Source organism: Ornithorhynchus anatinus, chromosome 3 (genome assembly GCF_004115215.2).
Source record: "Ornithorhynchus anatinus isolate Pmale09 chromosome 3, mOrnAna1.pri.v4, whole genome shotgun sequence".
Taxonomy (NCBI): domain Eukaryota; kingdom Metazoa; phylum Chordata; class Mammalia; order Monotremata; family Ornithorhynchidae; genus Ornithorhynchus; species Ornithorhynchus anatinus.
This window is the reverse complement of record NC_041730.1, coordinates 33848608-33875299: the sequence shown is the minus strand read 5'-3', so window position 1 is coordinate 33875299 and position 26692 is coordinate 33848608. Positions and strand designations below refer to the sequence as shown.

Genomic DNA, 26692 nt, shown 5'->3' with positions numbered 1-26692 from the left:
CCCCCACCTCTAGACTGTGAGCTCACTGTGGCCAGGGGATGTGCTACCACCTCTGTAGTATTGTACGCTTCCCAGTGCTAGGTACAGTGATCTGCACACAGTAAGTGCTCAATAAATAAGGCTGATTCTCCTCACCACCCCCAGGTTAGGAGTGTTGTGGAGAACACTGGATCTTCAAGCACTAAGGACCCCCAACTCTTCTGTGGAACAGAATGAGGTACCTGCTTGTCGCATCCCACTCTACCACCCTAGATTCTAACATACAGGGATAACTAGGGGGCTGTGGGACTTAAATTACCCAAGTGTAGCCCCGGTCTGCATTGTCAGCCAAACGGCAGAAATCCTGGAATCAGCTATGTCAAATAGCAACTGTTGTCAGTAGAACGTGGACATGGGTCAGTCAACCAGGACAAAGAGCCCTGACCCACAACCAGAATCCCTGACTGCACCACCGAAAGCCAATCCTTTTCATCCATTCCGAGCTAGTCTGTGAGAGTAGCAGCATCAGATCTCCCCTCAAGTTGAAAACAAGGTTGATAACGCTTCTAAGCATGCAGACTCTGCAATTTTCCCCCCTCGGGTATTTATTTTTCCTCCGTTCATATTTGGTTTATAACTCCAACAAAGTAAGCTGTTTTCCTCCCATTTCCCAGAGCTCCCGTGGCGATAGGGCCCTCTCTTTCCCAAGAGAGGATAGCCTTGTGAAAGAAGGGCCACAACCATTTCTCTTGCTACAGGCTCTTTGTTGCATTCTTCCAGACCAGCAAGAGACAGATTTTCTATCAGATCTGTGGATTTTCAAACAGGGTGAGTATCAGCAGTGTAACCTCTCTCGGTATCAGTGTATTCTTGCACCCTTATCTTGAGAGGGAGAATATAAGAATTCGTTTTGTTCAAAGTAAATAATTGGTCATTCATTGTCCCATAAAGTAAGCAACGAGGTTGGGATAGCAAGGCCAGGGTGTTTTTATGTGGCTTAGAGAGAGGAGATAACAGAAGAGAGAGTTGCAGAATAAGAGGAAGAGGCACAACTAAATAAAGTAAATAACTAGCCACCTAGATCTATCTGGAGTTGGGCAACAGCAACCGCCTAGTAAAACCAGAAATTCAGCACCCGCTAACAAGAAAAACAAGAAACACTTCTGAAAATTCAGCAGCCCTCAGCACACCCAACTAAATCCCAAGGACCGGAGCTAGCAGGGGAAAGGAGGGGAGGACAGAGATAGGAGAGGGGGAAGAGAAAGTAAGACGAGGAGGAGCGCAGGCACTAATGTGGGAAACAGGCTAGGAAGCGGCATGGTCGGGATTTCGCCTTCCCAGTGCTCCTCTTCCCGGGAAGGGAAAAGCAAGACGAGGGGGAGCGCAGACACTAATTTGGGAAGAGGCTAGGAAGCGGCATTGCGGGGATTTCGCCTTTCGAGTGCCCCTATTCCGTGGTTTAAACTCTCAACATCTGGGCAAAACTTTGACCGTACCTGCCTTGGGAAAACCTCTGAAGCTTCAGGGAGTTTTTTTCGTTTTAGAAAATCGTAATTCATTCAGTAGTATTTATTGAGCGCTTACTATGTGCAGAACACTCTACTAAGCGCTTGGAATGTACCAATCGGCAACAGTTAGAAACAATCCCGGCCCAATGACGGGCTCACAGTCTGAGGGCCATTTTTCCCCTCCCCACCCTCTGCTCCTCCCCCTCCCCCCAGCACTGTGCTCGTGTCTATGTATTATTTACTACCCTGTTTATTTTGTTAATGAGGTGTACCTGCCCTTGATTCTATTTATCGTGATGATGTCTTGTTTTTGCTCTGCTCTGCCGTCCGTCTCCCCCGCTTAAACTGGGAACCCGTCATCGGGCCGGGATGGTCTCTCTCTGTTGCCCCATTGTCCATTCGCTCAGTCCAGTGCTGTGCACAGAGTAAGCGCTCAATGAATCCAATTGAATGGATCCATTTCTCCCTCCTCCCTCTCTGTTGTCCCATTGTCCGTTCGCTCAGTCCAGTGCTGTACACAGAGTAAGCGCTCTATGAACCCTATTGAATGGATCAATTTTTCCCTCCCCCTCTCTGTTGCCCCATTGTCCATTCTCTCAGTCCAGTGTTGTGCAGAGAGTAAGCGCTCAATGAATCCCATTGAATGGATCGATTTTTCCCTCCCCCCTCTCTGTTGCCCCGTTGTCCATTCTCTCAGTCCAGTGTTGTGCAGAGAGTAAGCGCTCAATGAATCCAACTGAATGGATCAATTTTTCCCTCCCTCCTCTCTGTTGCCCCGTGGTCCATTCTCTCAGTCCAGTGTTGTGCAGAGAGTAAGCGCTCAATGAATCCAACTGAATGGATCAATTTTTCCCTCCCTCCTCTCTGTTGCCCCGTGGTCCATTCTCTCAGTCCAGTGTTGTGCAGAGAGTAAGCGCTCAATGAATCCAACTGAATGGATCAATTTTTCCCTCCCTCCTCTCTGTTGCCCCGTGGTCCATTCGCTCAGTCCAGTGCTGTGCACAGAGTAAGCGCTCAATAAATCCTATTGAATGGATCAATTTTTCCCTCCCCCACCCCATATAGAAATTGGGGGGCCGGGGTGGAAGTCAGGTGGGCGGGTTGCAGAGCGAAGGTTGGGGTGACTCGTTTGGGGCTGGGGGGAGAAGGGGAGGGTCTCGGCCGCAGCCCGCGCACCAGTCACCCGCCAAACTTCTCCCCCTCGGAGGAAAAAAAAAAGAAAAGAAAAAAGTTCCTGAACTTTTCCTCCAACTCGGGCGGGGGGGGGGGAGGGAAGACAACGACGGCGCCATCTGATTGGCCCGCGGCTCAAATCGAGCGGTTCTGATTGGTGGGGGGAGAAAGGGCCGGGAAGGGGGGAGGGAGGGGCGTGGGAAGGGGGCAGCCCCGCCCGCCCGCCCGCCCGCGGGAGAGGTTCGCGCGGAGAGCGGGTTAATTTCAAATCGGGGCTCGGCGGCTCCGGGGGCGGTCACGCCGCCCTCCCCGCTCGGACCCGGCTCCGCGCCCGCCCCTCCCCGCCGGGATCGCGACGGCGGCGTTTCCACCCGTGGGAAAACCTGACAGGTAAAGGGGGGGGGGGGGCGCGGGGGGAGGCTCCCGCAACCACCCACCTCGACGCGGGGAAGGAGCGGGCGGAGAGGCCGGGACAGGTGAGGGCGGGAAGGCGGGCATCCGAGCGCGGCGGGGAGGGATAGGCGCCTCCGAAGGGGGAAGGGAAAGGCGGGGGCTTCTAGCAAGTTGCGGGAGAGAGAGAGACTCCCCCTTCCGAGCCCGGACGGGGATGGGAAACCCGCCGCGGGGCGCGGGATCCGGGGCGGCGGCGGCCTGCCTTCCCCGCCAAATTTTTAAATCGAAGGCGCAAGGCCGGGCCCCGCCTCCCGGCCCGCGGGCCAATGGGCTGCGCGCCTCCCGCCGCCCATTGGTCCAGCCCGTCGCCATGGAGACGCGAGGATGCTCTCCGCGCCCGGGGACCGGGGGAAGCCGCGGGGCTCGGGGGCGAGGAGAGCCCGGGCAGGGGTTCCAATCCCGCCTCGGTGGGCTGGCCGACGGGGGGGCACGTCGCTTCTCTGGGCTTCGTGGCTCAGTGGAAAGAGCCCGGGCTTGGAAGTTAGAGGGCATGGGTTCGAATCCCTGCTCCGCCACCTGTCAGCTGTGTGACTGTGGGCATGCCACTTAATAATAATGTTGGTAGGGGTTAAGCGCTTACTATGTGCCCAGCACGGTTCTAAGCGCTGGGGGAGATACAGGGTCATCAGGTGGTCCCACGTGAGGCTCACAGTTAATCCCCATTTTACAGATCGGGGAACTGAGGCACAGAGAAGTCAAGTGACTTGCCCATGGTCACAGAGCTGACAAGTGGTAGAGCCGGGATTCGAACTCATGACCTCTGACTCCTAAGCCTGGGCTCTTTCATAGAGAAGCAGCGTGGCTCAGTGGAAAGAGCCCAGGTTTGGGAGCCTCACGTGGGACAACCTGATGACCCTGTATCCCCCCCAGCACTTAGAACGGTGCTCTGCACATAGGAAGCGCTTAACAAATACCAACATTATTATTTTCTGGGCCTCGGTTCCCTCATCTGGAAAATTGGGGATGAAGACTGGGACCCTCACGCGGGACAACCTGATGACCCTGTAGCTCCAGCTCCCCCATCGCTTAGAACGGTGCTCTGCACATAGTAAGCGCTTAACAAATACCAACGTTATTATTTTCATTATTATTACTTCTCTGCCTCAGTTACCTCAGCTGTAAAATGGGGATGAAGACTGTGAGCCTCATGCGGGACAAGGTGATTACCCTGCATATCTACCCCAGCGCATAGAACAGTACTCTGCACATAGTGAGCGCTTAACAAATACCAACATTATTATTCTCTGGGCCTCAGTTCCCTCATCTGGAAAATTGGGGATGAAGACTGGGAGCCCCACGTGGGACAACCTGATCACCTCATATCCTCCCCAGCACTTAGAACAGTGCTTGGCACATAGTAAGCGCTTAACAAATGGCATCATTATTATTATTATTAGACTAATGGCAACATAGGACACAACTCGTGTGACCCCTTTTCCCTCTGCTCCCCCTTCGCCCTCTGCTCCTTCCCCTTCACCTCCCCTCAGCTAAGCCCCCTTTCCCTCTGCTCCTCCCCCATCCCTTCCCCTCCCCTCAGCACTGTGCTCATTTGGATATATTTTTTATCACCCTATTTATTTTGTTAATGAGGTGTACATACCCTTGATTCTATTTATCGGGATGATGTTGTCTTGCTTTTGTCCATCTGTCTCGCCCGACTAGACTGTGAGCCGGCACTGAGCAGGGATTGTCAAGCGCTTAGTACAGTGCTCAAGCGCTGAGTACAGTTCTGCACAGAGTAAGTGCTCAATAAATACCATTGAATGAATTGTTTATCTGTTGCCAAATTGTACATTCCAAGCGCTTAGTACAGTGCTCTGCACAGAATAAGTGCTCAATAAATACTATTGAATGAATGAATGAACTGCTTTTCGAAAGCATCTAACCCATCAATGCCAAATGGTACATTCCAAGCGCTTAGTACAGTGCTCTGCACGTAGTAAGAGCTCAATAAATAGTATTGAATGAATCAATCAATCAAACGTTTATCCATTCAGCATGGTTCAGTGGTAAGAGCCCAGGCTTGGGAGTCAGAGGTCGTGGGTTCGAATCCTGGCTCCTCCACTTGCCAGCTGTATGACTTTGGGCAAGTCACTGAAATTCTCTGGGCCTCAGTTACCTCATCTGGAAAATGGGGATTAAAACCGTGAGCCCCACGTGGAACAACCTGCTCACCTTGTATCCCCCCAGCGCTTAGAACAGTGCTTTGCACATAGTAAGCGCTTAACAAATACTACCATCATTGATTGAGCACTTACTGTGTGCGGAGCACTGTACTAAGCACTTGGAATGTACACAAAATCAGTATTCATTCCGTCGCATTGATTGAGCCTTTATTGTGTGCAGAGCACTGTACTAAGTGCTTGGAATGTATGCTCAATCAGGATTCATTCAGTCGCATTGATTGAGCCCTTACTGCATGCAGACCACCGTACTGCGCGTTTGGAAAGTACAATTCAGCAACAGATAGAGACAATCCCTACCCAACAACGGGCTCACAGTCTAGAATCAGGACTATTTATAGAGAGCTTACTGTAATAATAATAATTATGATATTTGTTAAGCGCTATGTGCCAAGTACTGTTCTAAGCGCTGGGGTAGAGACAAGGTAATCAGGTTGTGCCACGTGGGGCTCACAGTCTTCATCCCCACTTTCCGAATGAGGTTACTGAGGCAGAGAGAAGCTAAGTGACTTGCCCAAGGTCACACAGCAGACAAGTGGCAGAGCCGGACTTAGAACCCATGATTTCTGACTCCCAAGCCCGTGCTCTTTCCACTAAACCACGCAGCTTCTCTGCAGAGCCCCATGCTGAGCACTTGGGAGAGGACAGTGCAGCGGAGTGAGCAGACACGTTCTCCTCCCGGAGCGAGTTTGCAGTCTCAAGCGGAGAGAAAGACATAAATCTGGATAAATAATTATAAATATGGATAAGTAATTTATAATATACAATTTAAAGATACATACCTAAGTGCGGCGGGACAAATATCAAATGTAACAATATCAAGTAAAACAATAAGTGTTAAGGTGCTATTTAAATGCCCAGAAGAGTCCTAAAGAGAACCAAGTTGACACCTCTAGTGTGATTATCTCACCACTGCAGGTCTTCTTTGGTTATTCCTGTGCTGAAGATGGAAGTAGCTGCACTATAGTGTAGCTTCCTTTCTGAAAACTCAATAATAATGATGATAATGGTAATTTACTAGGCACTTGCTGTATGGCCAGTGCTGTACTAAGCAGAGGGATAGATACAATAAAAGTAGATTGGATACCGTCATTGACCCACAGGAATAGGTATTGCATCCCCATTTTACAGAAACGGAAACTGAAGTGCTGAGTGACTTGTCCAAGGTCTCAAAGCAGGCAAGTGGCTGTGGTTAATAGAAGGGTCCACACGGCTTCTTCTGAACTAGGAACAGAATCCCTTGCATCTCAACTTCAAATGCATTCAGCACTTAAAATAGTGCTTTGCACATAGTAAGAGCCTAACAAATACCATCATTAATTTAAAAGTTAATCCTTATCCTGTAGTCTACCTAAAAGGATAGGTTTCATCTTTGAACTTGAAAGTGACCTCTGTGGATCATCTACGTTCCTGCAACATTTTACTGAGATTGAACATGAGCTCCTAGAAATTAGAATCCAGCACGGCTCCTCATGAATGGGGATACTCAATAAGTACTATTTGAAAGTGATTTTTCAAAGGAAAACTCCCTTTTTGAACAGTAGTTCAAAAATAGAGGTAGCATTCAATAGTATTTATTGAGCGCTTACTATGTGCAGAGCACTGTACTAAGCGCTTGGTAGCAGTAATATGGAACTTGGTAAGTGGATGTGGGGTGCCACTGGATCCAGATTTTAGACAGCTCAACGCCAATAAATTTAAATTGTGCTTTACTGTACATTTTTGTTTTGTTTGCTAGGTAGCAGATGGGGAAGGTGCAGGGCAGGCTAATGAGAATTTTCAAAAGTGGAACTTCCGTACATTACTTAATAGTATCTTTCTTGTTCCTCCTACTGCTCCCCTCCCCCCTTTTTTTAGGGCATTTGAAATTTTGTTAAAAAATTAGACTGCCAAGGGCTATCATGATTCTTGGAGAAGCTTCATTTTTCTAATTTGAGAAGACATAAATGGTCAAGAAATTCACAAAATGGAGAATGAGCAGAAGGTATTTTTCATTTCAATATCTATCTTTATGATTTAAAATGATATGCTTAGTGTGTAGTTTTCAATAAGATTTTTTTTCCTTTATGTTGAAATGATTCAAGCTAAGATCCAGTAATGTATTTCTCTTGATTGTCTTCTCTGTCTTCTAGATAGGCTTAAAGAAGTCAAAGATGATACTAGATGCTCCATTAATGATTTAAGGGTGGATTTGTTTGTTAAAAGATGATAGTTTGGTAGTAGATCTTCACAACTGTTTAAATTATGCTTCTGGGTAGATAAACCCCAGTTTGAACTTGTCAGTAATTTCATCACAAACAAGAATTAAGAAATTTATAGGTTTGTTAAAGTGGGCGTCCATAGAATCAAATACAGTAGAAGTACTGGATAGCAGATCCAATGTTTCCTATAAGAAGAATGTGTAAGATGAGTTGAGAGGTGTTGTAGTGTTTCAAACCCTATCAGACTGAATGGTAGATTTATAATCATCATCAAGTGTCTTGATTCGCTTAAGATTCCCTAGTTGGGTCATGGCTTCCTCTTTGATGGATGATTTTTAAGTCCAAACGTATGGTTATGGGGTCTCCTTTATCCATTACTCTAAATTACCATTAGTGAGACCAGGACTTCCTTGGTTTGAAACTCTGTGAAGGGTATTAAGGGTCTTGCTGTCATCTTGCTGTCATCTCAATCATTTTCCTTTGGAAGGAGGGACACAGGAAATGGTGAAGTCATCGTTGGCAATTGTGGGGAGGGAGCAAAGGTTGAGTAGTGCCTGAATGACAGTTTATTTATGAATAGCCGTTACTCTGCCCTCTCTAATGGGATTTTTATGATCTCTCCCACTAAGGAACTCTTTTGCCTTCTGCTGGGTTTTGTCAGTAAGATCGACCCATGGGACAAATCTCACCATGTGTCATTCAGCACCCTGCCTCCATGGAGTTAAATGCATTCTTATGAGCCGACATTCAGTGCTAATGTGAAAAGGAACTCCAGTTTGAACTGGGGATTCTTTGGGATAGAAACCACACTTACAGAATACCATAAATAAATGAATAGTCATTGCTTGATTTGAAAAATAAATAGCTCATTTTTATGACTTTGCTACTGAAATGTTAAAAGAAAATGATTATTGGCAGATCAAAAGAAGATTCAGCATTTTGGGTTTTGTTGCTTTCTTACAGTACCCCCCAATGTTTCAATAGATTGATTAAGAGTACTCAGGCAAATGAATAGTATCAAGGTAAACTTTAAATCTATTTGTTTCTTCTTGTAGGAAAATTACTTTTTTGAGCCACATAAAAGAATGTTGATGAAAACGCCTCTGAAAGAGTCATCTACCTCAAATACAGTATTAACAGAGCTCCAGCCTGGACCTTTGACGACACCAACAAAGCCTAAGGAAACCTCTCCTGGGGAACCATGGACACCAACAGCTAATCTGAAAATGTTGATCAGTGCTGCTAGTCCTGAGATTAGAAACAGAGAGCAGAAAAAAGGACTGTCTGGCAACCAAAGTGGAATCCTAGAGGCAAAAGATTGTTTACATGTAGGTTTTGAAAAGTTGTACTGATTCCATAACCAGGGTCTTTGGGTGCATTAGCATTGGCATTCCAAAGCTGGAAGCAATATAAATTGGGTTTTCAAGTTGTTGCTAAATGCAGAACACTGGAAAAGTGTAAGCCTAGGTAAAATGTATAATTAGGTGTTCTGGAATGTTAGTTATTTTTAGCATCACCCCAGTGTTTACTGGTTTTATTTTTTCCAAGCTTTGCAGCTGTTAGGGGATAAGGCTCATGGTATAAGTATTAGTCATCCATCCTGGATTCTACTAATAGATCTGTTCAATGTTTTATTTCCATTTTAAACAATCATTCTCTTCTTTTACACTACAGGAACACCTGTCTGGAGATGAATATGAGAAATCCCAACCAAGTCGGAAAGAGAAAAGTTTAGGATTGTTGTGTCATAAATTCTTGGCCCGATATCCTAACTACCCTAATCCCGCAGTGAATAATGACATTTGTCTTGATGAAGTAGCAGAGGAGCTCAGTAAGTATGAAACTATATCTAGATGCTATTCATCTGACTATATAGATTTCCCAAAACCATTCTGTATAAACTGCAGATAGTTAAATGTCAAATATCTTAAAAAAAAATTACAATTTTGATGTATCTTATACTCATTTGAATAGTACACCTTTGTGCTTTCAAAAGCCCATGAAAGTTTAAAACTGAAAATTGATTTCTATTAGAGTCATTTTCTGAATTTCCCTTGAGTTTTTAAAAAAATATTTAAAGTACCTGCAGGCAAGAATTTAGTACTAGGTATTTAGATATCTGGCTGGGCTTCTGCTCTGAGGAGTATTCTGGTGGCTTCTATTGTAGGTAGGTTTCAATTGTGTAACTGCAGGTCAGCTTTCCCAAATGGGAATAAAGATGCTTGGAGACAACTTCCCCCTCACTGCTAAAAAGAGGACTGTTGAGTTTGACATTTACTGTAAGCCTGATAGAAAGCTGTTGTGATTTTTTTCTCCCCCTGATGTTTATAGTATTTGCTCCTATAATTTGCCTATTTTTAAAACCCCATTTTTTCAAATGGAAATGAGGGAGGCATTAGGCTACATATGACAGAAGGAATTTGTCTACCAACTGTATTGTGTTGTTCTCTCACAAGACCTTAATGCACACAGTAAGTGCTTGGTAAACACTATTGATTAAGTGATTAGCCAAGTACATGTAGATCATTACTTATATATTATCACTCACTATGAGGAAAAAAGGGTAAGAGCTGATATTAATATTTTTTCAATGTAATTTTTTATGAAGGGGTAATCCTTTTTTAAAAATCTCATTTAAGAATTATGCAACCAGTGTTCTCAAGAAGAGTGTGTTTTGACCATCTTACACAGGGTAGTTGTACACAATTGTATGATTTATGTAGGTTATTATCTCCTTGAAAAAGACCATTCATTTTGAATGCTTTCTGAATGAAGGTCATAGCAAGGTAGTATAATTAAAACCACAAGACAGTGAATGTGAATATCTACTATAATGAATTAGCCAGGCTTCAACACCAGTGATGTTGGTATCTGCTGGCTCTAGCATTCCAGAATGTCGGCAATCATTTTAAGTAAATTAGTAGTGTCCAAAAATGATTGTGGCATTTTATGTTGCAAGTTAGCTATCAGAAGAGACAGAAAATGTGGCCCATAAAAATCATGCAATTTATAAGAGTTTTTATTCACTTTTCAAAGGATACGATTAATGCACATAAATGAATAAATTTGTATGCAAAAATCTGTATTAGCTCAGAAATTGCTACCCAGAAGAACACATGAAATAATTTTCTCCTGATAAGCTTTAAATATGTTGTGTTTTTTTGGTAGATGTTGAGCGCAGGCGTATTTATGACATTGTGAATGTGTTGGAGAGTTTGCATATGGTGAGCCGCCTTGCCAAAAACAGGTATACTTGGCACGGGCGTCATAATCTCCACAAAACTCTTGGAACTCTGAAAAATGTCGGCGAAGAGAATAAATATGCCGAACAAATTATGATGATCAAAAAGAGAGAGTACGAGCAAGAATTTGACTTTAACGGTGACAAAAATGAGGAGAATCTAGCGAAACCAAACATCGGTCAAAATGGACATACAGACATGTGCTTTGTTGAACTTCCAGGAGTGGAATTTCGGGCAGGTGATACATTTTTTAAAATATGAGAATGTGTATGTTTTGGGAAATACAAACTTAATATTGGGAACTATTCTTAGCAGTTCATATGTCAGTAATGTGATAGTCTGGTTATTTTAAGGCTTGTTTCTCACTCCTTTTTAATTCTGTGTACAGCATCTGTAAACAGCAGAAAAGACAAGTCTCTAAGAGTAATGAGCCAGAAATTTGTGATGCTGTTTCTAGTATCAACACCTCAGGTCGTGAGCCTTGAAATTGCTGCCAAAATTTTAATTGGTGAGGATCACATAGAAGATTTAGATAAAAGCAAGTTTAAAAGTAAGTATCACCTCCTGAGGACTGCACTGCTCTGTGACCCTGTGGCATGTAAGCTCCTTGTGGGCAGGGATCCTGTCTGCCAATGTGTGTTGTACTGTACTTTTGCAAGCACTTAGTACAGTGAGCGCTCAAATAGCATTGATGGATTGGGGGTGTTTCAGCTCACTTCAGCGAACCCACTGTGAAGTCACTGGGTAACCGCGTGGCCCTTATGGTCATGCCATTGTAGCTTGTGATAGTGGCTAAAAAACCTCAGACTGTAAGCCCCTTGAGGACAGAGATCATGTCTGCTATTTTACTTTACCAGTAGTTGCTCAGTAAATAGCATCGACTGATTGGTTCTTGGGGGCAATTACTCTTTTCTATTCCTCAGCTCATCACTTTTAACCCACAATGTTTTGTTTAAGCCAGTAGCGTGGCCTAGTGGAAAGAGCAAGGGCCCAAGAGGCAGAGAATTTAGGTTCTAATCTCGGTTCCCCCACCTGTCTGCTGTGTGACCAGGGACAAATCCCTCAACTTCTCTGGACCTCAGTTTCCTTAGATGTAAAATGGGGATTAAAATCCCTTCTACTTAGACTGTGAGTCCCATGTGAGACAGGAAATCAGTCCAACCTGATGATCTTGTATCTACTTCAGCGTGTAATACAGTACTTGGCACATAGATAGCATTTACCAGTATCGAAATTATATCTTTTGCTGATTTCACCATTGTGTAAAATACAAGTGTAGCTATCACAGTAGAAAGCAATCTTATCCTCTGTATCTCTGATGTCTGCAGCCTTGGCATATTCCTTGACTCCTCCCTCTCTTTAAAGTCTCACATTCAGTCTCAATAAAAACTATTAGGATTACTTCTACAGCATTTCCCAGATCGATCTGCCCCCTTTTTTCTTCTTTTTTTTAATGGTATCTGTTAAATATGTACTATGTGCATACTAAGTATTGGGATGGATACAAGCTAATCGGGTTTGACCCAATCTGTGTTCCTCACGGGGCTTAATCCGCATTTTACAGATGAGGTAACTGAAGCATGGAGAAGCACAGTGATTTGCCCAAGGGCATACAGCAAATAAGTGGTGGAGCCGGAATTAGAACCCAGGTCCTTCTGATTCCCAGGCCCATGCACTATCCACTAGCCCGTGCTGCCTAATGCCATTACCTCCTGGCCATTACCTTGGTTCAGGCACTTTTCCTATCCAGGTTTGACTACTGTGTCGGCCTCCTCTGGCTCCAGTTGCTCCCCCTTCCAGGCTATACTTCCATCGACCAATCAGTCAATCAATGAGGACTGGCTGCATTCAGAGCATATACTAAGCAGTCAGGAGAATACAATAAAGTCGGTAGACCTGATCCCTGCCCTCAAAAGAAGTTTACAATCTAGACAACCTTATGATCTACTACACTCAGATCATTTTCTAATAAAAACCATTCTGCTCAGATGGCCTCATTCCGTTTACAATCTAGACAACCTTATGATCTACTACACTCAGATCATTTTCTAATAAAAACCATTCTGCTCAGATGGCCTCATTCCTTTAAAACCTTCATTGTTTACTCGTTCCCTATCTGCATCAAGCAGAAATCCTTGGTCATTGAGTTCAAGGCCTCAGATCTGGTCATCCCCACTTATCCTCTCTCATCCCACCAAGACCTAATTTGTAAACTTCATTCCTCTCAGGCTATCCTCATTGTGCCTTGTGTCTTTGGCCCTTTTGACACCTTGCTTTTTTTCTCCTTCCTACTTGCGCCCCCTCCACCCCGCCCCACGCCATTTCAAATCTGCCACTCTCCTAGCTTCGTCAAAACCCTTCTGAAATTTTTTTGTTCACTTACAGGCAGTATTCCCTGATGAACGTTTCCTCTTTTCTTGTCAGATTTGCCTTGTACTACCTCAGCACCTTCGCACCAATTATATATTTATTCACTCTTAGCGAGCATTTCTTTTTTTTTTTGTAACGGCATTTGTTAAGCACTGTGTGCCAGGCACTTTACCAAACGCTGGGTAGATACAAGCTAATCAGGTTGGACACAGTCCATGTCCCACATGGGGCTCACCATCTTAATCCCCATTTTACAGATGAGGCACAGAGAAGGTAAGTGACTTGACCAAGATCACACAGCAGACAAGTGGTGGAGCTGGTATTAGAACCCAAGTCCTTCTGACTCCCAGATCCGTACTCTACCCACCAGGCCATGCAACTTTCCACTTACATACCCTACTATTTAAGTACTTAGTAATTGCTCTGCACAAAGTTTGCACTAAATAAATACAACTGATTCTCAGTTTATGCAATGACCTCATGGTAGAGGAAGGAGATGGTGACAATCACCTCCTACCCTTCTCAACCCCAAGAAGTATTTTTGAGGCTCTCTTTAAGACTATTTTTACTGCTTCTGGTTCGTATGGATTTGCTATACTGTTAATCAAAATCGTGCCAAATTGCACTTCTAATGGTTTATTTAAAATTGCATAGCAAAACCCTTAAAAAAACAACTGTTCAATAAGGACTTTCAAGGACTTGCAAGTCACTGACCATACTTCTGACAGAGTTATTATAGTGATATTTGTTTCTAGACATGATGGAGTTAGGAAATATTATGATTGATGTTGATAAGGATTTGGGCAAATTTCAGGCATTCTGGTCCTTTAGCAGGAAAATGTCAAGCTTAGCTCTCTTAGGATGTATTTAATCTCACAATAAGAAGCACATTTAGTTAGTCTTTCAGTGACTACTTTCTGGAGGCACTTGCAAAATAGTTTCTGTTGTAGGTACTATGTACCTCCTCTAATGTTACCTATTTTTCCTTTCACCTCTCTTTTCATATTAAGTTTTTAATGAAGATTCATGTTTGATTTATTGGCTTGTTTCCTGGAATGTTTTGCATGTATGAGATATTTCTAAAGGTACCTAAAACAGAAACTTGCCTCAAAAAGAATTTTAGAAGTCAGTTATAATTATAATCTGTTCATTTACCCTTTCCATTTGGAAGACCCTACTCTGGTCTCAAGGACACTTAAGAAGCCCACAGCCTTTATTCTGTTTTCTCAGTGTTTTCTCTTTTGTGTATCCCATGTCCTAGTCTTTTGTGGACTGTCAAACATTGGTACAGAATAGTTGTCTCATGAGGTTTATTGGAAGCAAATCTTGAGATTCAAGAGGAGAGACAAAGACAGTTTGGTACATTAGTGTCAGGTTTGTTTAGACTTAGTGGTAAATTTTAGGAGGATTTTCTAAGTACACATCATTTTAGAGATGCCTGTTCTTCCTATGTACAAGACCAAAGGTTGCCCTTAAATGGCTTTAAAGTTAGTTCTCGGTGAAGTAATGTTGTAGATCATTGAACTAGAAATCACTAGTTAATGTTAAAATATAGATGAAAGAGACTTTGAAGTCATCTAATGAATTTATCTATAATTGTGCTCTGCAAGAATCTAAATTTTACTTTCATTTCTAAGAAGTTGCTATGGTAAGAATAAAAACCAAGTTTACCCAGACTTTTAGATGAATGACTCATATTAAACTTTCAGTCAGTCAGGCATTTATATTTGTTGAGCTCCTACTGTGTGCAGAGCACTGTACTAAGCGCTTGGGAGAGTACAATACAACCATAAACAGACACATTCCCTGCCCACAGTGAGCTTTCAGTCTAGATGGGGAGACAGACATTAATATAAATAAATTAGAGATATGTTCATAAGTGCCGTGGGGGTGGGGGCGGTGATGAATAACGGGAGCAAGTCAGGGCGATTCAGAGAGGAGTGGGAGAGAGGAATAAAGGGCTTAGTCAGGAAGGCCTCTTGGAGGAGATGTGCCTTAAATAAGTTTTTGAATTGGGGGAGACTGATTGATGGTTGTGAGGAAGGAGGGTGTTCCAGGCCAGAGGCAGGACGAAGGTGAGAGGTCAGATGCAAGATAGACGAGATGGAGGTAGAGTGAGAAGGTTAACATTAGAGAAGCTTTAGTATATAGGCTGGGTTGTAGTAGGAGAGTAGCCTGCTGAAGTAGGAGAGGGCAAGGTGATGAAGTGTTTTAAAGCTTTAATCCCATCTCAGCGATTTTGGGAGCATCCAAAAGAGGGAGCTCTAACACATTGCTTTGAGCGGTTAGCACTCTCAGGTGCACTGGGGCTAGTAATTTTGGAAGAAATTACCATAAAGTATGTACTTCAATCAGTCATATTCATTGAGTACTTACTATATGCAGAACACTGTGCTAGGCACTTGGGAGAGTACTGTATAACAGAGTTGGTAGACATGTACGTATTGCTAACAAATAATACAGACAAAAAGGTACAGGATTTGCCAAACACACACGGAAACTGTTAAGGAAAAAAGAAGTTTGAGTTGCCAATTCAAACCAAAAATCTATTATTTAGGAAAAAGTATAACTTCCACCCTGGTTATCCTGACTGGTTGCCACACTGATCAAACTCACCAGACAATTCAAAGTTCTCCACTTCACACACCGTTGTATTCTGATTTCTGCAGCTCCATAATTTTCTCAATGCATTTTGTTTCAAGACTAGTAGATGTCATTTTAAACAGATATGTTAAAAACCACACTAGTTCAGTTCTTACTTGCTCACTCTAGGAAAGACTTCTCCTCCCAGCTGCACGTAGTGAATAATCAGTAAGCAGAGTTGATTGGCTGACTGGTAGGGGAGGCTTCTTGTCAATGAGAAGCCCTTTACTCTTAAAGCCCTGGCCTGTCCATGAAATCATGTGAAACTTTTCTTGGCTTTGGCAATAAAGTTGATCACTGACTCTGAGTTATCTACCAGTGGTGTTCGGGAGGTGGGTTTGACTTAAAAATCTATCTGGCCTGACCATGAAGTGGTTCATCTAAGCAGCATGGCCTATTGGAAAGAGCAAAGGCCTGGGAGTCAGAGGACGTGGGTTCATTCATTCATTCAATCATTCATTCATTCAATCATTCATTCAATCATTTTTATTGAGTGCCAGCTCCACCACTTGTCTGCTGTGTGACTTTGGGCTTGTCACTTAACTTCTCTGGGCCTCCATTACCTCATCCACAAAATGGGGATTAAGACTGTAGCCCTATGTAGGACAGGGAATGTGTCTAATCAAATTATTTTGTATTCATTTAATAGTATTTATTGAGCAATTACTGTGTACAGAGCACTTTACTAAGCACTTGGAATGTACAATTTGGCAACAGATAGAGACAATCCCTGCCCAATGACGGGCTCACAGTCTAATCGATCTACCCTGGCACTTAGTTTAGTTCCTGGCACAGGTAAGCACTAAACAAATGCCATAAAAAAAGAAAATGGACACATTAGGATAGCAGTGAACACAGCTATTTTCAGTGGATTGCAGTCAATTACTGGCTTTTTTGCAATAATTAGGATGCTAATGCAGTGGGTCCCAGATTCTTGTGATTGCCATTGGAAATGAATATTTCATCATTTCTTGTACTGAGGCCATTTAAAAATAAATATATAGTAGTCTCTGATGAGATACTGCCAGGAAAATATTTACCTTATTCAGTAAGTTAATGCAAAATTCAGATCTACCAATTTGACCCTGAGTAGGAATTGTTGCCATATGGATTTTAATTTTAAATGGGGTCCTTAGAAAACTTATCATCACTTGATACATTTTGTTTATTTTGACTTCTAGAGTTTTCATGTCACTAGGGCTCTGAATGTAGATGGGAATGCTGTGAGCCAGATTTAAGATAGATTACATGTTAACTGATATGTTTATTTTATTTCAGCTAAAATTAGGAGATTGTATGACATTGCTAATGTTCTCAGTAGCCTTGAGCTTATCAAGAAAGTTCATGTTACAGAGGAGAGGGGCAGAAAACCTGCTTTTAAATGGACGGGGCCTGAAATCTGTACCAATTCCAGAGGTACGTATTCTTTTTAATATTCCTGACCCTGTTTCTTTGAATTGAAATACATTTAGAGAGATTTTTGTACTCCTAGAAAGATGTAAGAAAGCAGAGGCAGAAAAGCGTAGACAGAAACTCGACAAAACTTAACCACCAGCGCCAAATTTTTGGAGCCCTGTCTGAGAGAGAAATCTTGGAATGTCTAAAAGTGACACTGATGAGAAGTGTGTTTATTTACAGAACATGTCCTTGTAGAGCATTTTAAATGTTCAGAGACATATATCTAACTGTTTTCTTTTTACGTTTTAGTTTTAAGCCCCGTTTCTTCCACTCCTCTTGACTCATCTGATTTGGAAGTGCCTAAATCTTCCAAAGAGCAGTGTGCCAAAAATCTCTTTTCTTCAAGTGGGAAGCCAAACTTCACTCGACACCCATCTTTAATAAAACTGGTAAAGAGTATAGAAAGTGACCGAAGAAAGATAAACTCTGCCCCTAGCAGTCCCATCAAGACCAATAAAGGTATGCATTAGACATGACAAGACATGATGAAGTGACCAGAGATTGTGGTGGGTTTTTCTATGTATATATGACATTTTGTGTAATTCAGTTAGTATCTTGTGCAACTTGGGCCATTAAAATACTTTGTATTTCAATAATGGCCTTTTAGAAATATCACTTAAATACTTATTCCTACAAGTATTTATAATTAACACAAGTTACAAGAGTGGGAGGAGACTTATGGGGATGTAAAATTGACTTTGCTGTATGTTTTAGGGAATTAAATGATTTGGATCTGTGATCTTTTAGGCATTTGATATTCGCCCCATCTTCAAACCCATGGCACTTATGTACATATCTATAAATTGTATTATAAATTATTTATATTAATGCCTGTCTTCCACTAGATTGTAAATTCAAGGTCAGGGAATGTGTATGTTTATTGTTATATTATACTCTCTCAAGCGCTTAATACAGTGCTCTGTCCAGAGTAAGCACTCAGTAAATACCATTGATGATGATGATGAGTGATATTTTTGTTTGTAAAAATGAACTCCAGGGCCCTTTTATATTCCTAATGTCCACCTGTGACTTTAATGAACATTTTTTGGTTTTTCCAGGTGATGGATCTACCATTTCAGCCCCCTTTCCAAATAAAATGGCTCAACTTGCTGCAATTTGCAAAATGCAATTAGAAGAGCAGTCAAGGTAGGTGGAATATTGTGCATTAGCATTCTGTGGGTTAGAAGTGACTATTCCTAATTAAAATGAACCCAGTTCCCTTAACCACATTCAAGAACAGTAATTGTTGCTTAGGTCACTCTATCCCTTAAAGGTTTTATCCTGGGGAAGTGGCCTAAGCCGGCGGACACTGGATTAGTATTCATTGGCGTATGCTCTTGATTTCCATCCAACCCCCTGCCCTCCCTCCAACACACGCGCATGTACACACACAAACATGCACACACACACACACATACTCTATGAAAGTTGGAAATCAAAACCTGGATGAGGGGAATTAGCAGGAAATTGCTCTTTCTCCCAAGGCTGGAGAATGTACATTCCATGACCTTTGGAGGAAACCAGGACAGATGAGGTTCTGTGTTTCGTTGCTTACAAGAAATACTGTGAATCTTGATAACTTTGCTATTGGTCCAGTGGAAAGAGCACTGCTCTGAGAATTAGGGCATTTAGGTTCTAGTCCTGAATCTACCTGTAGCTCGCTAACATGGGCATAGACCACACATGCACTTCACATTGAGCTCCTTGCATGTCTTGTCCCATTGGAAACACAAGTGGCTGGGATGAGAGATAGTAAGTGGTGCTGGGCAAGCTACTAGCACTATAATCAATTCCACTGTTTAGGTTCTTGGTCCCAAAACCTAAGACCTGAGGCTCACAGTCATTCCTGACAGGAGACTTCATCTGTAATCTAATGAGAAACCGTGAGGCCTAGTAGAAAGAGCATAGGTCTGGGAATAAGAGGACCCGTATCTAATTCCGGCTCCACCAGTTGCCTGCTGTGTGACCTTGGACAAGTCACTTAATTTCTGTGCCTCGGTTACCTCATCTGTCAAATGGGGATTAAATTTTATCCCCTTCTACTTAGACTGTGAGCCCCAGGTAGGACAAGGACTGTGTCCAACGTGGTTAACTTGTATCTATCCCAGTTCTTAGACAAGTGCTTGGCATAAAGTAAGTGCTTAACAAGTATGTACTATTATTATTATCATGAACAAGAATCTAATCTCTAATCCTTTATAGTAAATTAAGCGCTTATTATATTCCAGGCACTGTGCTAGGTTTTGGGGTAGATACAGGTTTATCAGGTTGAACCCAGTCCCTGTCCCACATGGGGCTCACGGTCTTTATTCCCCATTTTACAGATGAGGTAACTGAGATACAGAGAAGTTAAGTGGCTTGCCGAAGATCACACAAGAGACAAGTAGCAGAACCGAATTATAACCAAGATCCTTCTGATTTACAGGTCTGTGCTCCATCATTGAGAAGCAACATGGCCTAATGGCAAGAGCACGGGCTTGGGAGTCAGAGGACATAGGTTCAAATCCCGACTCCACACTTGTCTGCTGTGTGACCTTAGGCAAGCCACTTAACTTCTCTGTGCCTCAGTTACCTCATCTGTAAAATGAGGATTAAGACCATGAGCCCCAAGTGGGATAACCTGATTACGCTATATCTGCCCCAGCACTGAGAACAGTGCTTGACACATAGTAAGCACTTAAATACCATAATTATTATTATTATTACTTCACTTCTACTAACTCTTGTACTCTACTTTCCCAAGCACTTAATACCTTCCTCGGAACACTAATGCTCAGATACCATTGACTGATCGATAGTATTTGAATATCGATACCTGTGTCTCTTTTCTAAAATAGATGTAACTTAAAGTGCCTAAGAGCTTTCTGGGATAAAGATGTTTTCATAGTGTGGATTTCTGATTTATTTTTTAGTGGACCCAAAAAGATGAAAATGCAACTGTCGAGATCTACCTTACATTGTAAATCAGCATTTCCTTTGGATTCAGTATCTAATTCTGAACCCGACCGAACCAAATCCTCTCAGACTGCATCTCTCATACAGCCACTAGGCGTCGTACCCCTGATCCACAATTCATTATGTTCAGCAGTTCCTGTCATCCTACCTCAGGCCCAGTCTGGTGCTTCTTATGCAATCTATCTGCAGCCTTCCCAAGCACAAACTGCAACTTCACAAGGCATAAACTCCACTGTACACTCTTTACCCTGCTCTAGTGTAACTGGAAATACAAGTTCCATTGATTCTAAATCCAAAGTGCTCACTAATAAAATGACCACCGAAAAAGCCAAGAATGATGCCTTGAAAACTGATGATACCACTAGACTTGGAAACTCATTGCCGACTCCAGAAAGGCAGGCTATAAAATGTGAAGAAAATGAATCTGCGTCAGAAAAGCACCTAAAAAGATCTAATGTGCTGGAGGACAACACTTCAATTAAAAAATTTAAGGAGGACCTGAAGGGGCTTGAAAATATTTCCACAGTAAGTAAAAACCTGGATTGTTTAGCTCTAGAACCCGAGAGCTTCTAGCATAGAGTTTAGTGGGTTGTAAGTCTCCCAGAATACATTTGCGCCTTGACAGAAGGCATTGAACTGGTCTTTCTCTAGCATTTAGAGCTTTGAGTGTGGCTTCAGTATACTAATCCCTTTACAGAGATCGTTTCACAGATATTTTTAACCTTGGGAGGAAGAGATTTTTTGCGTGACTTTTCAGCTTGGCTTTTTTGTTATTTGCATGGAACGCCAACACCTGTTGTAATCATTTGAAGAAATTTACGGGAAAAGTGGCACTGAATGAATGGGCGATTAAAGCCATAGTAATCTTGTCTCTCTGAGTCACTCCCTTTAGAGTAGCTGAGGACAGTTGACGTACTACAACTGGGATCGGGTGGCTGCAAGGAAATTGGATCCTGTATTTGTATTTCCCATTTCACACATTTACACCAGACCTAAGGTTAATAGAGAACTCTGTCCTCGTGGACGTGACGTGTGTGTGTTAGAGAAACAGGCTGAGCCAGAAGGAGTACCTTCATTTTTTTCAGGCACTGCTGCTCCTCGCATTTATGGGTACCCTTGCAATAGAGATTAGAATCGCACAGGAGAGGCAGACACTAAAATAAAGAACAAGTAGGAGGCAGCAATAGATTGTAAAAATAGGTATCAAAGCATAGCACTTAAGAGAAATTAAGAGACTTGTGTTCTAATTTTGGATCATCCCAATAACTCGCAGTGTGGCTTTGGACAAATTACTTCGTTTTTCTGGGCCTCGATTTCCCCATCTTTGAAACGAAGACAATCCCGCTTGTGCCCTAACTCCTAGGGAATTGGTGAAGATACCTGAATCCCTGATTGTAAATATGGGTGAAATTTGCAGAAAATAGCTTTTTAGAATGGATTTAACATTTAAAAATGGAAATGAGGTCTAGTCAGGCTTTATCTCAGTTGTTATTAATTAAAGGGAAAAGATAGGAATTCGGAATCTACTCTATAGATTCATAGAGTAGGTGCTGGAGAGGAAAGTTAGGAATCGTTTGTACAGAAGGCTACCATCACACTGTCTTATAAACATCCTTCGTTGCCACTATTAGAGACAATCCTAAGGTAGACAGTTTGAACAAGTTTGCCACTGTGTACTGTTTGTAACAATATGGTCTACCCCAGCGCTTAGAACAGTGCTCTGCACATAGTAAGCGTTTAACAAATACCAACATTATTATTAATATGTGGATTGTCCTTTCTCCCCCTCTGCCTTTAGCGATTTCACTTCTTATTAGAACCTTCTCTAGAAGGTAGGCAGAATTTAATGAAAGAGGAGGTTAAAACCAACCACTAAGATAATACAATCAATTAAGGGACCCCAAAAGTTAGCTTGGCTTTTGGAATGCCTAATTCATTCTCATGGACTAATCTCTGAATTGAAAGGATCTAATTAAAAGTCAATATAATTCCTATGAAAACGTTACACCAGTTGAAATGAAATGCATTTGTACTCAGCTTATGAATATCTCTATGGTCTTTAAATCATTTAATTAATCTTTTAATCTTTGTGGTGTATGTGTTTTTCTACATATGTAGTTTGCTATGCACAAGCATTTGCACAGTCCATGCTCATGGACAACATGCACAGTAGTATAATTTAGAGCACAATAGTGTAATTAAATCATTTCATATACTTCTCTATTTCATAATTTTTAGGGAATTTTTTCTTAAACATGAAAAGTCAATAAAGTATATCATGAAAAACTGAAATCACCTGGTAAACTCATAGCCTCCAAACCTATAGAGCTTGTTTCTTGGATTCTAATTTTACCAGTTCCCCAGAAGAGACTTACTACAGAAAACTAGATCAAAGCATGACCTCTTGTTACATATAACACTGAAGAGAAAAATGGCCTGTAGAAGATGAAGGAGAAGCCACTCGTCTATCAGAGATGTCTGTACTTACACAGTTCCTGCCAGGGTTATGGTTATGGTACTTACACAGTTCATGCCAGGCTTATGGACTTTCCAAACAGTTCTGCCACCCATATGTACTTTCTCTATCTGGTAAAGCATAATTATATGTAAAGACTGGGAGCAAACTATTTGATACGGGCTACCAGAGGTGAAGGGTTTTTATTTTTGAACTTAACATTGGTTGAATCCATGGGAAGATTGAAGGCATTTGATCTCCAGGCACTTTGTCATTAAAATCTGAGGCAGGTCACAGTCAAAATTACCCATCTTAGAAAATATTCTCTCATTTTGCTCTGCTCAGTTATTTAGTTCATAACCTTGTTTAATGTATTTACAGTAGCTGTTTGGTATTTTGAATTAAAACACTAGAAAAACGAAGTTGCTGAAGCAGAAATAACCAATGTCTAAATGCATAAAGTTGCGTCTTTTTAAAGGGTCCACCTTTACCGACTTTACAAAACTGCCTTTGTGTTTAGTATCTTAGGGATCAAGGGGGCTTATCATGGACAACTGCCCGTAGTGAAATAAAGGTCATTTTTCCTTGGGAGAAACTTCTGCGAGAAGCAAATTAATTAGGTTTGAACTCTGTTCCTCATATATAGTTCAGTCAGTGTCCCTGAGTGGTAACCTTGTGGAGAAAAAGTCTCAGTATCATTGGGCTGAAAGAGAAATGTAGGAGTTTTTGTCATTACTGAATTTCTATGGCAAAATCCACTTCTCTATTTTCCAGACCTTGATTCCAACCGGATACCTCATTCCTCTTGCACAGTGTTCTTCACTAGGTACAGAGTCTATTTTATCTAATAAGGAAAGTCCTGGTTCATGTTCTCCAACGCCTAGAATCTACAATTCACCAATTGCAGGTGTGTTTCTTCAGAAACCCATTCAAGTACTTATATGTGGTTCCCTATAACTATGTAGACCGACAACCTTTGCTTTCATGTAATTTTGTTCTTTTTTCATTCCAGGTGTTATTCCTGTGACAACTCCCGAATTGACTGCTGTTAACTTTTCCTCCTTTCAAGTAACCCCTTTGAAGCTAATGGTGTCACCGACTTCTGTAGCAGCAGTACCTGTAGTGAGCAGTCCATCTCTGGCTTCAGGCCACTCTGTTCCCACCCAGAATCCAAGTTCAGCTATTGTAAACTTCACTCTGCAAAATTTAGGACTGATCTCTCCTAGCATGCAGGTTTCTGCAAGTCCTGGACCAGCACCTGTACCAGTGTCTCCTCAGATCGAGCGCATTAGTACTGCATCCGAAAATGGAGGCGTTTCTCTGGGGAAAATCACCAAGCATGATTCACCAGGACCTGGACAGAACCTAGGGAATGGACAGTCACTTTCTGCGACTCCGCTACCACAGGTAGGCTTCTTCTGCTAAAAACAACAAAAACAATACATTTCCCCTTTACTTTAGTGAGAGACGTAAAAAGTATGTCTTTTTCGTAGTTATCTGGGAGCCAAGGAAACTTCAGAATCTGATTACGTCTCCTCTGAATATTGTTTTTGTTCCAAATTTAAGATTAAAGGTTTAAAAAGGCTTAAAGTTCTATTCTCCTCTAGCATAAGTCATACTTAAAGAATAGGTGGAACTTGATATCCATAGCCATTTGAGGGTCACATTAGGCCTCTGACACATTCAGTTGTGTTGCCTAGGGTTTGTTTGTTTATAGTCTTGCTTGGCTCTGTGAAATGAATTGCAGATGGAGCTTGACATGGCCTGTATTGCAGTATCCTAGGTTTGCCAGCTAAGTTTCCACCATGTTTAATATTTGCTCAGTGATACTATGAGGATTCTGAAGAATACACATTCAGTTTTCACGTTTTCTTCGTCTTTCCAATTAGCCTGTACCACTCACGCCCAAGGGATCACAATTAGTGGCCGAAAATTTCTTCAGAACACCAGGAGGGCCAACAAAACTTTCTGACTCATCTTCGACAAATTCAAATGGTGCTAGTAAATCTTCTCTGGGAAATCTCTTAGTCCCACAACGAAAGCTTGAAGTCTCTTCTGAGGATGTTCCCTAATGAAGGGAACTAACTGGTGCTCTGCAATAGAATTGAATTCAGTAGAAAAGATTTTTCTTTCACATTGCTCTCTACAATTGTTAACAAACTTGTTTGGAGGACATTTGCCCCGGAAAAACTGTAAATATTTTGGATGATCTAATTAATATCAGAATAGTATCTTATTTTCATATGACTATATATTTGTATAAAATATGTTACTACCTTTAATGCTACAAAATAAAGACAAAATATTAAACTAAGGTACCTTAAATTCTGGGGAAAGCTGTTTGAAGAAAATTATAACAAACTATTATGCAGAATAATTGTGCTTGGTTACAGTTTATAACCGCACAGCATTTTATTATACTTTGCACAATGAGAGTGCTGTGTGATGTATAATATTGTACTTTAAAATAGGAAGAATATAGTTATATTTTGTAATTTCTTCAGCCCCATGCTTTGAAGCAATGTCTTTTGTAAAGTTAGAACAATTCTTAATCAAGTCTATGAAAAAATGAATTATTTATATAATGTATTTTTTAATCATAAGTTCAAATTGAAACTTTTCTAATGGATTTTAATGTTTTCATTTGGACAGGGTCTTGTTTTAACAAATGAAATACCATCTGCTTCCTAATAAAAAAAAGAATTGATATAAAAGTTTGAGTTCATTCAATAGTATTTATTTTTCATTCAATAGCATTTATTGAGCGCTTACTATGTGCAGAGCACTGTACTAAGCGCTTGGAATGTACAAATCGGTAACAGATAGAGACAGTCCCTGCCCTTTGACGGGCTTACAGTCTAATAGGGGGAGATAGACAAGAACAATGTCAGTAAATAGAATCAAGGGGAAGAACATCTCATTAAAACAATAGCAAATAAATAGAATCAAGGTGATGTACATCTCATTAACAAAATAAATAGGGTAATGAAGATATATGTATATCGTTGAGCAGACGAGTACAGTGCTGAGGGGATGGGACGGGAGGGGGGAGGAGCAGAGGGAAAGGGGGGAGAAGAGGGTTTAGCTGCAGAGAGGTGAAGGGGGTAGAGGGAGCAGAGGGAAAAAGGGAGCTCAGTCTGGGAAGGCCTCTTGGAGGAGGTGAGCCCTAAGTTGGGTTTTGAAGAGGGGAAGAGAATTCGTTTGGCGGAGGTGAGGAGGGAGGGCATTTCAAAACCGCAGGAGGACGTGGCCCAGGGGTCGACGGCGGGATAGGTGAGAACGAGGGACAGTGAGGAGGTGGGCAGCAGAGGAGCGGAGCTTGCGGGGTGGGCAGTAGAAAGAGAGAAGGGAGGAGAGGTAGGAAGGGGCAAGGTGATGGAGAGCCTTGAAGCCTAGAGTGAGAAGTTTTTGTTTTGTGCAGAGGTCGATAGGCAACCACTTGTGGTTTTTAAGGGGAGTGACATGCCCAGAGCGTTTCTACAGGAAGATGAGCCGGGCAGCGGAGTGAAGAATAGACTGGAGCGGGATGAGAGAGGAGGAAGGGAGATTCTGACACCTTGGCTTCACGGACTCTGTCCTCTCCTGGTTCTCCTCTTACCTCTCTGGCCGGTCATTCTCGGTCTCCTTCGCTGGAGCCTCCTCCCCCTCCCATCCTTTAACTGTTGGAGTTCCTCAAGGGTCAGTTCTTGGCCCTCTTCTGTTCTCCATTTACACTCACTCCCTCGGTGAACTCATCCGCTCTCACGGCTTTGACTACCGTCTCTACGCAGATGACACACAGATCTACATCTCCGCCCCTGTCCTCTCCCCCTCCCTTCAGGCTCGCATCTCCTCCTGCCTCCGGGACGTCTCCACCTGGATGTCGGCCCGCCACCTAAAACTCAACATGAGCAAGACTGAGCTCCTCATCTTCCCTCCCAAACCCGGTCCTCTCCCAGACTTCTCCATCACCATGGATGGCACGACCATCCTTCCCGTCCCTCAGGCCCGCAATCTCGGTGTCATCCTTGACTCGTCCCTCTCGTTCACCCCACACATCCTATCCGTTACCAAGACCTGCCAGTTTCACCTC

At 42.4% G+C, this 26692-nt stretch overlaps 1 protein-coding gene across 1 annotated transcript; it reads left to right on the top strand.

Annotated features, from left to right (window-relative positions):
* The first annotated feature begins 2972 nt into the window (after nt 1-2972).
* Nucleotides 2973-25327, top strand: E2F8 (E2F transcription factor 8). The gene is made up of 13 exons (XM_001506106.5): nt 2973-3050; nt 7154-7280; nt 8553-8825; nt 9172-9328; nt 10666-10977; nt 11128-11289; nt 17031-17168; nt 17460-17669; nt 18269-18356; nt 20123-20690; nt 23395-23527; nt 23633-24027; nt 24510-25327. Exons 2-13 carry the CDS (start codon nt 7263-7265, stop codon nt 24690-24692), a joined length of 2637 nt encoding a protein of 878 aa, XP_001506156.1. The 5' UTR covers nt 2973-3050; nt 7154-7262; the 3' UTR covers nt 24693-25327.
* Nucleotides 25328-26692: the final 1365 nt, after the last annotated feature.